General features: G+C 41.5%; 1 protein-coding gene across 7 annotated transcripts in view; it reads right to left on the reverse strand.

The window, feature by feature from the left end:
• The window catches only part of LOC311150826 (uncharacterized protein), a 32,570-nt gene extending 30,515 nt beyond the window's left edge, over positions 1-2,055 (reverse strand). For 6 of the 7 annotated variants that reach the window (XR_014615142.1, XR_014615143.1, XM_084188372.1 and 3 more), the window contains exon 1: positions 1,863-2,036. Coding sequence is in view for 5 of the 7 variants with exons in the window: in XM_084188372.1 (XP_084044498.1) it covers positions 1,863-1,902 (40 nt within the window). In the remaining 2 variants the exon portion in view is untranslated. Of the gene's footprint in view, positions 1-1,862 lie in introns of all 7 variants that reach the window. The other variant, XM_084188371.1, reaches the window with a different exon arrangement.
• Between the last annotated feature and the right edge of the window lie 14,308 nt (positions 2,056-16,363).

Genomic DNA, 16,363 nt, shown 5'->3' on the forward strand with positions numbered 1-16,363 from the left:
GTCAAATTAAACCATGACGCTGTGAGAAGAGGCTGGAGGGAGCAAATGCATTGTTTATGAATAATAATATGATAAGACATAATAAAATATGGCAAGTCCATAGAAAAACTTTGTAGAATATCAATGACAATCAAACCTATGAACAAACAATATGTTGAAAGAATGCAGATTCAAAAAGAACAGCTGTTTTTATATTTTGCCCATATAGTACAGTAATTGACTTCCACATACTTTTTCCGTCTTATTACATAAATGCAGCATCTTGAAAGCGCAACTGGAAAATAGCTTTCACGTTGAGGCATCAATGAGTCCCTATAGCTATAGGCAGGCAGTTCATAGTCATTAGAAGTTGGGCAGTGAGTATGAGGCCTGTTCGGGGGGTGCAACATAACCAATGTTAACTACCAGAAATGTGCGTCTGTCTTGTAGAATAGTGAAGTGTCAGTTCTACACATTACATTTCTATCTGCAACTTCCTGAACAGTTCACCTAATGAATATGCCCCTGTACAACTTCAACATACATGTAAGGGGAGGGGCCTTGAGTTGTGAAATACTCCGATAAGAACAGTGCATAATGTTCCAAATTACTTTGTATTCTTACAACCACTGTTTGATCATGTGTAACATACAAAGTGTGTGCCTTCAACTCATTTGCAACCACTTGAAGTTGATAGAAAGTTTGCAATTGCTTACTTGATGACTTCTCAACTTTCCCTTATTGCAGCTCAAAAGATGGAAGCATAATATTCACACTGATATGATCGATATGCCTGATAATTATCATCTTATTGAAAGTGTAACAAAACATGGTGTAAATGCAACGTTATGTAGAAGATTAATGAATCAAAAATAGTTATAGAAGTAGCCTAAAAATGAGGGGCACTGAAACACTGATATTAACAGAAGATTGTGGCAATCTTCTTACCTATGTGCAACACATTCTAAGGTGATATAAGTCTCCAAGAACTTCGGGTAAACTGCTCTAAGGCCACGTGTCACAATGCAACTGGAGTTTTGAAAAGGGGCCCAATATTTAGCATGACTTGTACATGTGAAGCGCACCCCGCCCCCCTTTTGCAGTCTTCCCTGCAACCATTAGTTTTTAAAGTTTCAAGTAGGGAGCTCAACCCATGCCAATGTAATTCATTATCTCGATAACTTGGGGAGCGGTCCGCGATGAGAAAAAAGGGGGTCCATATAATTAAAAGGTCTCCATAGGGGTCCTGGTTTGCAACCGTGACGGTAGAAGCCACGTGTAACCCCTCCCACGTTCTCCCATTATTGACACGTGAGCACTTGGAGAAATTAACGAAAAGTAAAAGGCGGGGGGACAATAGACGCTACCGATGCCGTTTCCGCTGAAGTCTACGAGGTGGATATGTAATTGGTCTCGCTGCGTAAAATGACACAGATTGTCATAAGTGAACACAATATGACACAGGTCCTAACTAGTCTAGGATACTATAGCCAATCTATGCTATTCTTTGCAACCTGACGAATTGCACGAAAAATATTTCATCGAACAAATCCGCCGTTACGCAATGTATCGTAAATAGGGAATGCGTCTGAAATCTGGATAGAAAGAGACACTGCTTGTGCTGTTTACTATAACTCGACACAATGTAATGTACATTTGATGGCTCCGTAAAAAGGGGCACAATTGCTGGGTTACTTTGTTGGTATATTGTGGACATTATACTACATCTTGTCCAGTTATATAGGCTTATCGTATTGTTGTAGGCTAACTTGCATTGCTTAAATGAAAATATCAATACTGCCCCCCCGATTAACTTTTAAAGGCCTTCTGCAGCTAAGTCAAGGTTGGTTCCACGCACCACTGCCACTACTAAAATTACGAACCTTTCATTTTGTGTCCTCGTGCGTTTTTCTTCAGGGCCATGGCTATTCGAAGTTGCTTGAATTCAAGTAGAAATGTGGAAATTCAAAATTAACGAGCTTCACTCTCAATTTCTTGCACTAAAGGTGGCCCAGTGGAAATCAAATATCTGCCCTCATAACCCGAAGCCCATAGCAACCTCGTCCACTTTCTAGTGACTGCGCCGTCAGCCAGTGCGAGCTTTACGAAGACAAGGTGGGCGGAGAAAGGGAAATCTCGTCCAATTCGCTTTCAGAGGTGGTTGTCTTATTCAATCGTGTGGATACATTCATTGGGATACCCCCGCAGGTTAGAACCGCCTCGTTTATCCCCCTTTTATGTGGTTCTGTCTAGAAGAGATACAGCTTTTGTCAAAATGGACTTTTCGTAGGTTAGGAGAACTACCCTGATGAAGACAGCTTGTCTGTCGAAACGTTGGTTATTATGTTATTAAATTATTACATCTGAGCTCCTAGAGTGTGCGGCTCTCCTTCTCTTTTTCAAGTTTTTTTTAGGAGAACTTACACAGCAGGTTAGGATAATTAACGTAGCAGTTTAGGATAATTAGGTTACGGTTAGGAAAAGGGTTAGGGTTAGCTAAAATGTAAAACATTTTTTTTTTTTTACATCAATTTGACAAAAGCTGTATCCCATCTAGACATTACCGTTTTCCGTTAGCGCTCGAACGTGGCAAGATGGAAGATACACCCATCGCGAGAACGGACTGTTTTTCACAGTACTGTATTAGCTCGTTATTACATAACCTATGTAATCTCTGAGCCTTTGTGCAGTTGTAACCCGTTTTTAACAAATAGGTCGCTTAAAACCACGTAGCCTTGTTGTGGAATGTGATTGATGCATGTTATATGTGCATTTGATAGAAAACTCTCACTTTCAGTATCACAAAGATGAGACCGTTCAGAGAATGACCACCGTCAGCATCACAAAGATGAGAGACCTTGCAGAGAATTAATCACATACAGTAGCCTAGCTTCCATGAGCTCAGGAGCGCTTGCGCACTTAAATCCAGTGACAGCGGTGGTGATTCTACTCTTATTAATCAGAAACCAACATATATTATTATCAAAGTAGAGTACCACCTTTATAATTTGCGAATATTCCATCGACAGTTTACTAAATAAAAATCAGTACTTTCCAGTTGTATATTACATTCTGATGTAGCCTACACGTGCTAGCCTACTACACTTGTGTGTCTATAGGTTGATGTTCCATACATTGTGCCCCTCCTCCATTCATTCAGTTGTTCACGCCATCAAATACAGTACAGATGGGTCCATACCAGGCAGTGTGAGAATCCTAGACACACTTTGCCTGTATAAAACTACACATAAGTATACACAATTGTTGATTGAACTGAGGATATTTAGATTTATAATAATATCTTATGTACAGTACTAGTCAAAAGTTTGGACACACCTACTCATTCAAGGGTTTTTCTTTATTATCTACTATTTTCTACATTGTTGAATAATAGTGAAGACATCAACATTATGAAATAACACATATAGAATCATGTAGCAACCAAAAAAGTGTTAAACAAATCAAAATATATTTTATATTTGAGATTCTTCAAATAGCCACCCTTTGCCTTGATTACCCTGTGTAGCTCAGTTGGTAGAGCATGGCGCTTGCAACGCCAGGGTTGTGGGTTCGATTCCCACGAGGGGCCAGTATAAAGAAGGAAAAAAAAGGAAAAAATGTGTATGCACTCACTAACTGTAAGTCGCTCTGGACAAGAGTGTCTGCTAAATGACTTAAATGTAAATGACAGCTTTGCACACTCTTGGCATTCTCTCAACCTGCTTCACCTGGAATGCTTTTCCAACAGTCTTGAAGGAGTTCCCACATATGCTTAGCACTTGTTGGCTGCTTTTCCTTCACTCTGCTGTCCGACTCATCCCAAACCATCTCAATTGGGTTGGCCAGGTCATCTGATGCAGCACTCCATCACTCTCCTTCTTGGTAAAATAGCCCTTACACAGCCTGGAGGTATAAGTCATTGTCCTGTTGAAAAACAAATGATAGTCCCACTAAGCCCAAACCAGATGGGATGGCGTATCGCTGCAGAATGTTGTGGTAGCCATGCTGGTTAAGTGTGCCTTGAATTCTAAATAAATCACTGACAGTGTCACCAGCAAAGCATCCCCACACCATAACACCTCCTCCTCCATGCTTTACGGTGGGAAATACACATGCGGAGATAATCCGTTCACCAACACGCATCTCACAAAGACACAACGGTTGGAACCAAAAATCTCAAATTTGGACGCCAGACCAAAGGACATATTTCCACCGGTCTAATGTCCATTGCTCGTGTTTCTTGGCCCAAGCAGGTCTCTTCTTCTTATTGGTGTCCTTTAGTAGTGGTTTCTTTGCAGCCTGATTCACACAGTCTCCTCTGAACAGTTGATGTTGAGATGTGTCTGTGACTTGAACTCTGTGAAGCATTTATTTGGGCTGCAATTTCTGAGGCTGGGAACTCTAATTAACTTATCCTCTGCAGCAGAGGTAACTCTGGGTCTTTCATTCCTGTGGTGGTCCTCATGAGAGCCGGTTTCATCATAGCGCTTGATGGTTTTTGCGACTGCACTTAAAGAAACTTTCAAAGTTCTTGAAATGTTCCGTATTGATTGACCTTCATGTCTTAAAGTAATGATGGACTGTCGTTTCTCTTTGCTTATTTGAACTGTTCTTGCCATAGTATGGACTTGGTCTTTTACCAAACAGGGCTTTCTTCTGTATACCCCCCCCCCCTACCTTGTCACAACACAACTGATTGGCTCAAACACATTAAGAAGGAAAGAAATTCCACAAATAAACTTTTAAGAATGCACACCTGTTAATTGAAATCCATTCCAGGTGACTACCTCATGAAGCTGGTTGAGAGAATGCCAAGTGTGTGCAAAGCTGTCATCAAGGCAAAGGGTGGCTATTTGAAGAATCTCAAATATAAAACATATTTTGATTTGTTTAACACTTGTTTGGTTACTATGTGATTCCATATGTGTTATTTCATAGTTTTGATGTCTTCACTATTATTCTACAATGTAAAAAATAGTAAAAATAAAGAGAAACCCTTGAATGAGTAGGTGTGTCCAAACTTTTGACTGGTAGTGTATGTCTAATTATTTGGTGCATTACCGATGTTAGAATGATTTTCAGTGAATGTTTTCTTTAACTTTTATATTTGACATTTTAGTCATTTAGAAGACGCTCTTATCCAGAGTGACTTACAGTTAGTTAATTCATCTTAAGATAGCTAGGTGCGACAACCACATTTCACAGTCATAGTAAGTACATTTTGCCTCAATAAAGTAGCTATCAGCAGTCAGAGCTACTAAGGGGGTGCTATGGTTGGGGTGTAGGGTTTGAGCATAGTCTCAAGGTAAGGAGGGGCAGTTCCTCTTGCTGCTCCGAAGGCAAGTACCATGGTCTTGTAGTGGATGTGAGCTTCGACTGTAAGCCAGTGGATTGTCCTGAAGAGCGGGGTGACATGGAAGAACTTGGCAAGGTTGAACACCAGGCGGGCTGCAGCGTTCTGGATAAGCTGCAGGGGTTTGATGGCACAAGCGGGGAGGTAGGGTCATACTCTACAGATGTTATAGCACATGAATCTGCAGGAGCGAGTTACTGCTTTGATGTTTGCAGAGAACGACATGATGTTGTCCAGGGTCATGCCAAGGTTCTTTGCACTCTGGGAGGGGGACACCGTGGAGTTGGCAACCGTGATGGAGAGGTCTTGGAGCGGCCAGTGCAGAGAGCCTCCGTGACACAGAGAAGAGCAATCTCGGTTGAGTGACCCATCTTGAAGCCTGACTGGTTAGGGTCAAGAATATTCTGAGAGCGATAGTGAGAGAGTTGATCAGAGACAGCACGCTCAAGTGTTTTGGAAAGAAAAGAAAGAAGAGATACTGGTCTGTAGTTTTTGACGTCAGAGGACGTTGGTTTCTTGAGGAAGGGAGCGACTCGGGCCATTTTGAAGTCAGAGTGGATGGGATGAGTTGATAAGGGGAGTGAGGAATCGGAGAAGGTCTCCAGAGATGGTCTGGAGAAGGGAGGAGGGGATGGGGGTCGAGCGGGCAGGTTGCTGGGCAGCCGGACCTCACTAGTTGCAGGATTTCATCTGGAGAGAGGGGAGAAAGAGGTCAAGGCATAGGGTAGTTCTGTGTGAGTGGGACCAGCTGGACTCAATAGGCTGAGTGAATGAGGAGCAGATGTTGCTGACCTTCTTTTCAAAGTGGCTGACAATGTTGTCAGAGGAGAGGGAGGGGGTGGAGGATTAAGGAGGGAGGAGAAGGTGGAAAATAGTTTCCTACGGTTAGAGGCAGAAGCTTGAAATTTAGAGTGATAGAAAGTGGCTGTAGAAGCGGATACAGAGGAAGAGACTGTAGAGAGGAGGGAGTGAAAAGACGATAGGTCCTCCGGAAGTTTAGTTTTCCTCCTTTTTTGCTCAGCTGCCCGCAGCCCTGTCTGTAAGCTCGCAATGAGTCACTCAGCCACGGAGCGGGGGAGACATTGCGAGTCATAGGATGCAGAAAGGGAGGAGAGTAGGGCCAAAGAGGCAGAATCAGGAGACAGGAGGGAGAAGAATTTAGCAGAAGGGAGAGATGATAGGATAGAAGAGGAGTGAGTAGTGGGAGAGAGAGAGCGAAGAGTGTGACGACGCATGACCATCTGGGTACGGGCTGAGTAGTGATCAGAGACCTGGAGGGGGGTTGCAATGAGATTAGTAGGCGAACAGCCTCTAGTAAAGATGGGGTCAAGCATATTGCCTGCCTTGTGAATGGGAGGGGACTGGGGAAGGGTGAGGTCAAAAGAAGCAAGGAGGAAAAAGAAGGAGTTGCAGTCTTATCATCTTTTCAATCTTCAAATTATAATTTATATAACTATTGCAGAAGATGGGATCCTCAAGTGTAATCAGTGAGTAAATATTCAGTCAGTTGTGTTTGTGTCATGATTTAGATTCTGTTCTCAATGTAAACCAAGCCCTGGTGTGAATGAAGCTAGTTGAATGTAATGCCTTTTGGCACCTCCATGTCAGTTTTCATAAAGACCCCTAACTAGCCCAACAGTAGACCCAGTAGTGAGATTCCATTTGCTTGTCTGCTTATCCAAACAGCCCCCAGATTCACAGATAACGCTGCCCCAGGCAGCGGTCTGGGTGGAGTGGGGTCGGGTGCGGAGTACAGGGGAGGGGTCAGGGGTGAGGTACGGTGTGGGGGGAGGGGTCTGGATGGGGGTTTGATTTGGTAGTGGTTGTGGGTTTCTCACATACTGTATGAATGACTGAGCGACAACAGGAAGGACAAAAGGCTTTGATATGACCTGATCACCTCACCCACTTTTGTCTTTTGTCAGGGTGGGGACAGGGTGTTGATGAAGGTGAGAGAGGGATGATCTAATCACCTGGATGGAATGTTGGAGGATGGGGGTGATAGTGGACTATAGTGGGGGTATCTTTGGCACTCCCCACCTGATTTTTGTAGACCTATCTCCAACACCCCTGGCTAAATACTGTACAAATAGGCCAAGTCTATGTCTATTGTATATGAACTAGGGGTTTTGAGCTGTAAATGAGTATACAGTATCAAAATGTGGAGGAAATCTATCAATGGTTTACAGATGCTGCTCTACACTGAAAATGCACATGGCAGATTTACATTCTAAGCATTAGAAGCGTTCAACTTCAATGTCCAATTGACTGTATGCACTGGAATAGGTGTCCAATGCTGTCTTTACTAGAATTACTGGCACACAATGCTCATCATTGCATCAATGGTTTATTTAATTTGATTTTACAGAACCAAAGGGATAATCTTAATGCTTTATTTCTTATCTGAAACACTGACCTAGACTGACTGGAGACAGCTGCCACCAAAGAAACATATTTAAACAGGTTTATCAATAAAGAAATCCCAGAACCTTCAAACAGGTAACTCCAGGTATTGTGAAATGGGATGATCAACTTTGTGATACCTAAGTAAATGTCTAAAATCACATCATGTCATCTGTGCTGCCAATATTGTATGACTTCATAATGGAAGTTAGGACTTCAACTCACACTGAGTCACTCGCTGATACATAGAGCATATGGAGTGTTCCCATATGCAGTAGCCTATATCTAGCCTTGACATAGAGGCGGTGTACATTGTGCATATATGAAGGTGTACATCAAGTGAAACATAGTATTTCCATTGACAGGTCCCTACTGACTACTAGGTAACGTGTTCTTATACGTATGTAAACATATGTGAACCTGTCTGTCTCTCCATGTCAGTCTGGCTGTCGGTCTGGGCCTCCATGTCAAGAACAAGACATATTCATCTTTATCCCCCAGAGGTTTGAAATAGTAATTTAAATAATAATTTCTGTCTGTAAAATATTACATTCAATAAAGATGATATTATCTTGATAGTAGGTTTATGGAGGTCCGTACAGCTCATGGGGTCATGTCTAATAGTAGACCTAAGAATCCTTTGACAATGACAATTGATAGTCATAATAATTTTATGGCACAGTAAAGAATAAATGCAGGATATGGATGAGGGACAATGGGATTTAAAAAAAATACTAACTCATACAGGTTTGGACTCCTATTTTCCCCACTAGATGGCAACACTTGACCCGTTAAATATGCAGTAAAAACAAAATCTGTAACTTCGGCGCTTCTATGCTTTTCAGCCTAGTCATTTTATGAAATGTCATGGAAAACATAATTGAACAGTCACAGACCCACTTGTCTGTGGACACTATTGTCTTTTCCACTATAAAAGTTATTCCATATCCACATTCTTTTACCTTGGAAGGAAAAGGAATTCCATAGGCGTAAAAAGGGTTACACTTCCCTCTACAGGGCCATTTTCATAAAATAACTAGTTAAATACATTGTTGATAGACTCCTGTTGCTTTTTTCCCTACTTCTATGCATTTCTATTTATTGGAGCATAAGGCATAGACTGAAATTCAGAAAACCTGGAAGTTAAAATATAATTGGTAAGAACAAGAAAAATTACAAACGTCAAGACAATGAGGGTAATAATATTAATTTGATATTTAAAAAAATTTAAATATTCACTTTATACAGTCAAATTACAGGGGTTTAGTAAACTTTCAAATGAGTGAATAAGTTGTTTAATTACAGTACTATTCCAATAGCTAATAATAGTAGGTACAATAAACCTTTGCCATACGAGGAGGCAAGATGACTCTATCAGGAACCACTGAATGACACAAAGCTTACAAAAGTTCCTTTGAATTACTGGTATGTTCACATTTCCTCAATGTAATGTTATTAGTCATAGAGGTGTAGCAAGCAGTGTGTTCCAACAAACCTCAAGTAGAACATCAATAGAAAAACACAAGAGGCACTTCATCAAAAATAATTTTGCTCTTATCTTGCTCCCAAACTCCAAACAAACAGACAAAAATAAAACAAATTATCTCCTCAAACATTGACAGAGGGCTTATGCTATGCAGGCAAAGGCCAAAATGTGCATGTCGACCTGCCAGTGTTTACTGACAAGTTAGAAAAGGGCCGAAAGTCAAGAAGGGGAGAGAACCCAGCCAAACTCAACACAACAGACTGTGAAAGAGTCCAGCCAGGCTCAAAACACTGTTGTGAGAGAACCCAACCAAGCTCAACACCCTGCACATTGACCCTCTAGACGGCTTTTAGACCTTTGGACAATTTCACATAAAGATAGGGAATTGTCTAGAGCTTCTGTAACAACGTACACAGTTCTATTTTGCACTTATTTTCTCATTTGAGATAGAGATGAAAACATTCCCCCAAAAATGTATCTCTCTAATTTTGCTACAATGTGAACGTTTCTGGGGACATATGCTTTACGTCTCGACTCTCTTTCATAACCCTGCATGAGAAAGAGACGAAACAGCAAATAATGTAATCAATGTCCTCTGAGTTTGCTACTTAACACTGGACAAAGGATATTCAAGCAATTCCGCCACTTTTCATCCTCTTATTCATTATCTCCAGCACCAAGCCAGTGTCTACATGCTGTACAGTGCCTTTAGAAAGTATTCACACCCCTTTACCTTTTCCACATTGCTGTGTTACAGACTAAATTTAAAATGTTTGTTTTTTGTCACTGGCCTACAGACAATACCCCATAATGTCAAAGTAGAATTAGGTTTTTGGAAATGTTTACAAATTAATTAAAAATGAAAAGCTGAAATGTCTTGAGTCAATAAGTACTCAACCCCTTTGTTATGGCAAGCCTAAATAATTTCAGGAGTAAAAATGTGCTTAACAAGTCACATGATAAATTGCATTTCTGTACCCCTCACATACAATTATCTGTAAGGTCCCTCAGTCAAGCAGTGGATTTCAAACACAGATTCAACCACAAAGACCAGGGAGGATTTCCAATGCCTTGCAAAGAAGGGCACCTATTGGTAGACATCGAATACGCCTTTGAGCATGGTGACGTTATTCATTACACTTTGGATGGTGTATCAATACACCCAGTCACTACAAAGATACGGGCGTCCTTCCTAACTCAATTGCCGGAGAGGAAGGATACCGCTCAGGGACTTCACCATGAGGCCAATGGTGACTTTAAAACAGTTACAGTTTAATGGCTGTGCTAGGAGAAAACTGAGGATGGATCAACAACATTGTAGTAACTCCACAATACTAACCTAATTGACAGAGTGAGAAGAAGGAAGCCTGTACAGAATAAAAATAGTCAAAAACATGCATCCTGTTTGCAACAAGGCACTAAAGTAATACTGCAAGAAATGTGGCAAAGCAATTAACTTTTTGTCCAGAATACAACGTGTTATGTTTGGGGCAAATCCAATACAACACATTACTGAGTACCACTCTCCCTATTTACAAGCATAGTGGTGGCTGCATCATGTTATGGGTATGCTGTGGAGTTTTTCAGGATAAGAAATAAACGTAATGGAGCTAAGCACAGGCAAAATGCTAGAGGAAAACCTGGTTCAGTCTGCTTTCCACCAGACTCTGGGAGATGAATTCACCTTTAAGCAGGAAAATAACCTAAATCACATGGCCAAATATACACTGGATTTGCTTACCAAGAAGACAGTGAATGTTCGTAAGTGGCCGAGTTATAGTTTTGACTTAAATTTACTTGACAATCTATGGCAAGACCTGAAAATGGTTGTCTAATAATTATCAACAACCAATTTGACAGAACTTGAAGAATTATGAATCATGGGGAAATGTTGCACAATCCAGGTGTGGAAATCTCTTAGAGACTTACCCAGAAAGACTCACAGCTGTAATCACTGCCAAAGGTTATTCTACAAAGTATTGATTGACTCAGGGGTGTGAAGACTTACGTAAATTAGATATTTCTGTATTTAATTTTCAATAAATTATCCAAAATTTATGAAAACATGTTTTCACTTTGTTATAATGGGGTATTGTGTGTAGATGAGTGAGAAAAAACATAATTAATTCATTTTGAATTCAGGCTATATCACAACAAAATGTGGAATAAGTCAAGGGGTATGAATACTTTCTGAAGGCACTATATGTGAAAACAGCATGTTTCCATGATCTGTGGTTAAAAAGATAAGAAAAAAGGTCCTACGAAATGCTTCTCTGCCCTTACAAAAAAGTCCTACAGGAATCCTGCACAAACATATCAATTCCTGCAGGAATCCTGCAGGACAGAACCCTGCAGGATTTTGATATTCCTGTAGGATATGACAATTCCTGCAGGACCAAGTAAATTCCAGGTCAAATCATGCAGGACTGAAAACTTTAGGATTTTGATATTCGTACAGGATATGGCAATACCTGCAGGACCAAGTACATTCCTGCAGGAATCCTGCAGGACCTGCAGGATTTTGATATTCCTATGTATATATGACAATTCCAAGTTAACTCAAAGATTTGAGATACAGTATGTCAACAGAGAAAATAGACTTTTGAAATATAGTGCAATATCAGACATTTCAACTCGGCAGATGAGAAATGTAATAAATGACAATGTCCACATGCAATAAATATAGTGAATGCTATTTTTATTTGATAGATATCAACACAATTGATAATGGTTTCAGTAGACCCACAGTTCAGTCAATGTAATCATGTATTTCGGAAAGTATTCAGACCCCTTGACTTTTTCCACATTTTGTTACGTTACAGCCTTATTCTAAAATGGATTAAGTAAAACATGTTCCTCATCAATCTACACACAATACCCCATAATGACAAAGTGAAAACAGGTTTTTAGCTAATTTTGCAAATGTATTAAAAATAAAAAACAGAAATACCTTATTTACATAAGTATTCAAACCCTTTGGTATGAGACTCGAAATTGAACTCAGGTGCATCCTGTTTCCATTGATCATCCTTGAGATGTTTCTACAACCTGTGGTAAATTCAATTGATTGGACATGATTTGGAAAGGCACACACCTGTCTATATAATGTCCCACAGTTGACAGTGCATGTCAGAGCAAAAACCAAGCCATGAGGTCGAAGGAATTGTCCATAGAGCTCCGAGACAGGATTGAGTTGAGGCACAGATCTGGGGAAGGGTACCAAAAATGTCTGCAGCATTGAAGGTCCCCAAGAACACAGTGGCCTCCATCATTCTTAAATGGAAGAAGTTTGGAACCACCAAGACTCTTCCTAGAGCTGGCCGCCCGGCCAAACTGAGCAATCGGGGGAGAAGGGCCTTGGTCAGGGAGGTGACCAAGATCCCGATGGTCACTCTAACAGAGCTCCAGAGTTCCTCTGTGGAGATGGGAGAACCTTCCAGAAGGACAACCATCTCTGCAGCACTCCACCAATCAGGCCTTTATGGTAGAGTAGCCAGACGAAAGCCACTCCTACGTAAAAGGCACTTGACAGCCCGCTTGGAGTTTGCCAAAAGGCACCTAAAGGACTCTCAGACCATGAGAAACAACATTATCTGGTCTGATGAAACCAAGATGTAACTATTTGGCCTGAATGCCAAGCGTCACGTCTGGAGGAAACCTGGCACCATCCCTACGGTGAAGCATGGTGGATGCAGCATCATGCTGTGGGGATGTTTTTCAACGGCAGGGACTGGGAGACTAGTCAGGATCAAGGGAAAGATGAACAGAGCAAAGTACAGAGAGATCCTTGATGAAAACCTGCTCCAGAGCAGTCAGGACCTCAGGCTGGGAAAAAGGTTAACCTTCCAACAGGACAACGACCCTAAGCACACAGCCAAGACAACGCAGGAGTGGCTTCGGGACAAGTCTCTGAATGTCCTTGAGTGGCCCAGCCAGAGCCCGGACTTGAACCCGATTCAACATCTCTGGAGAGACCTGAAAATAGCTGTGCAGCATCGCTCCCCATCCAACCTGACAGAGCTTGAGAGGATCTGCAGAGAAGAATGGGAGAAACTTCACAAATACAGCGTCATACCCAAGAAGACTCGATGCTGTAATCGCTGCCAAAGGTGCTTCAACAAAGTACTGAGTAAAGGGTCTGAATACTTATGTAAATGTGATATTCCAGTTTTGTATTTATTATAAATTAGCAAAAATATCTAAAAACCTGTTTTTGCTTTGTCATTATGGGGTATTGTGTGTAGATTGATGAGGGGGAAAAAAACATTTAATCAATTAAAGTAACAAAATGTGGAAAAAGTCAAGGGGTCTGAATACTTTCCGAAGGCACTGTAACATAACCCCATGCTCAACTGGCGGACTGCGTACTGGATCCGGACCCAGAACGGGGTCAATACCGACCGCGAGTCCAGAAATAAATAAATATATATATATATACAGTGGGGAAAAAAAGTATTTAGTCAGCCACCAATTGTGCAAGTTCTCCCACTTAAAAAGATGAGAGAGGCCTGTAATTTTCATCATAGGTACACGTCAAAATATCCAGAAAATCACATTGTAGGATTTTTTATGAATTTATTTGCAAATTATGGTGGAAAATAAGTATTTGGTCAATAACAAAAGTTTCTCAATACTTTGTTATATACCATTTGTTGGCAATGACACAGGTCAAACGTTTTCTGTAAGTCTTCACAAGGTTTTCACACACTGTTGCTGGTATTTTGGCCCATTCCTCCATGCAGATCTCCTCTAGAGCAGTGATGTTTTGGGGCTGTCGCTGGGCAACACAGACTTTCAACTCCCTCCAAAGATTTTCTATGGGGTTGAGATCTGGAGACTGGCTAGGCCACTCCAGGACCTTGAAATGCTTCTTACGAAGCCACTCCTTCGTTGCCCGGGCGGTGTGTTTGGGATCATTGTCATGCTGAAAGACCCAGCCACGTTTCATCTTCAATGCCCTTGCTGATGGAAGGAGGTTTTCACTCAAAATCTCACGATACATGGCCCCATTCATTCTTTCCTTCACACGGATCAGTCGTCCTGGTCCCTTTGCAGAAAAACAGCCCCAAAGCATGATGTTTCCACCCCCATGCTTCACAGTAGGTATGGTGTTCTTTGGATGCAACTCAGCATTCTTTGTCCTCCAAACACGACGAGTTGAGTTTTTACCAAAAAGTTCTATTTTGGTTTCATCTGACCATATGACATTCTCCCAATCCTCTTCTGGATCATCCAAATGCACTCTAGCAAACTTCAGACGGGCCTGGACTTGTACTGGCTTAAGCAGCGGGACACGTCTGGCACTGCAGGATTTGAGTCCCTGGCGGCGTAGTGTGTTACTGATGGTAGGCTTTGTTACTTTGGTCCCAGCTCTCTGCAGGTCATTCACTAGGTCCCCCCGTGTGGTTCTGGGATTTTTGCTCACCGTTCTTGTGATCATTTTGACCCCACGGGGTGAGATCTTGGGTGGAGCCCCAGATCGAGGGAGATTATCAGTGGTCTTGTATGTCTTTCATTTCCTAATAATTGCTCCCACAGTTGATTTCTTCAAACCAAGCTGCTTACCTAATGCAGATTCAGTCTTCCCAGCCTGGTGCAGGTCTACAATTTTGTTTCTGGTGTCCTTTGACAGCTCTTTGGTCTTGGCCATAGTGGAGTTTGGAGTGTGACTGTTTGAGGTTGTGGACAGGTGTCTTTTATACTGATAACAAGTTCAAACAGGTGCCATTAATACAGGTAACGAGTGGAGGACAGAGGAGCCTCTTAAATAAGAAGTTACAGGTCTGTGAGAGCCAGAAATCTTGCTTGTTTGTAGGTGACCAATTACTTATTTTCCACCATAATTTGCAAATAAATTCATAAAAAATCCTACAATGTGATTTTCTGGGAAAAAAAATCTCGATTTGTCTGTCATAGTTGACGTGTACCTATGATGAAAATTACAGGCCTCTCTCATCTTTTTAAGTGGGAGAATTTGCACAATTGGTGGCTGACTAAATACTTTTTTCCCCCACTGTATATAATTTTTTTCTTTTTTTTGGTCGGGCTTCGACCACTGGTATCATATAAACACACATAAGACATGGAAGAAATGTGTAGAATTACAAGAAATTAGCTTTAAAACAGCAACATTATCTCTCCGCCAACAAGAGGGGTATGAACAGTTTGGGGTCGCATGGGTTGTGAGGTGGGGGTTTGTTACTACGCCGATAAATTACATTATCCATCCGGACCTAGGAAATTTGTGTGACCGGACCTTCTCAAATAGTATTTGAGTTCCCCTGACACCCATCCACCTTATCAGCAAACTGTTGTCTAGAGAGCATGAGCGAAAACCAGATTGGACAAGTTTGGCATTTTTCACAACAGTTTGCATATAGTGGAAAATGCAATGCAAATACATTGAATTTATGTTTTTTATTTGACACATGAGAACTTTAGGTCAAAAGTGTTTTTTATGTGCACTACGTCATCATATCTTTATAATGCCGCTGGAGGGGATGGCTGCCGGAGGGGATGGCTGCTGTTTTACGGGCTCCTAACCAACTGTGCTATTTAGTTAGTTTTTTCGCAGTTTGTAACTTGTTTTGTACATAATGTTGCTGCTACCATTTGTTATGACTGAAAAGAGCATCTGGACATCAGAACAGTGATTACTCACCTCGAACTGGACAAAGATTTTTTTCTTTAATGAGTCCGACGTGAAGGATATACCACTTCCCCGAGACCAGGCCCAAATCCATGTCATTCACGTGAAGAAAAGATGGAAATACAGGGGGCGGAGGTCGGGGTACCTTGTGAGAATTTGTCGGCGAGTGGGTAAACCGCCTTTACCATCCGTTCTATTGGCCAACGTGCAATCACTGGAAAATAAACTAATGATCTACGATCGAGACTATCCTACCAACGGGACATTAAAAACTGAAATATCTTATGTTTCACCGAGTCGTGACTGAACGGCGACACAGAGAATATTGAGCTGGCTGGGTTTTCCGTGCATCGGCAGGACAGAGCAGCTACGTCTGGTAAGACGAGGGGTGGGGGTGTGTGTCTATTTGTCAATAACAGCTGGTGCGCGATGTCTAATATTAAAGAAGGCTTGAGGTATTGCTCGCCTGAGGTAGAGTACCTCATGATAAGCT

Source organism: Coregonus lavaretus, assembly GCF_964263955.1.
Source record: "Coregonus lavaretus genome assembly, chromosome: 23".
NCBI classification, from domain to species: domain Eukaryota; kingdom Metazoa; phylum Chordata; class Actinopteri; order Salmoniformes; family Salmonidae; genus Coregonus; species Coregonus lavaretus.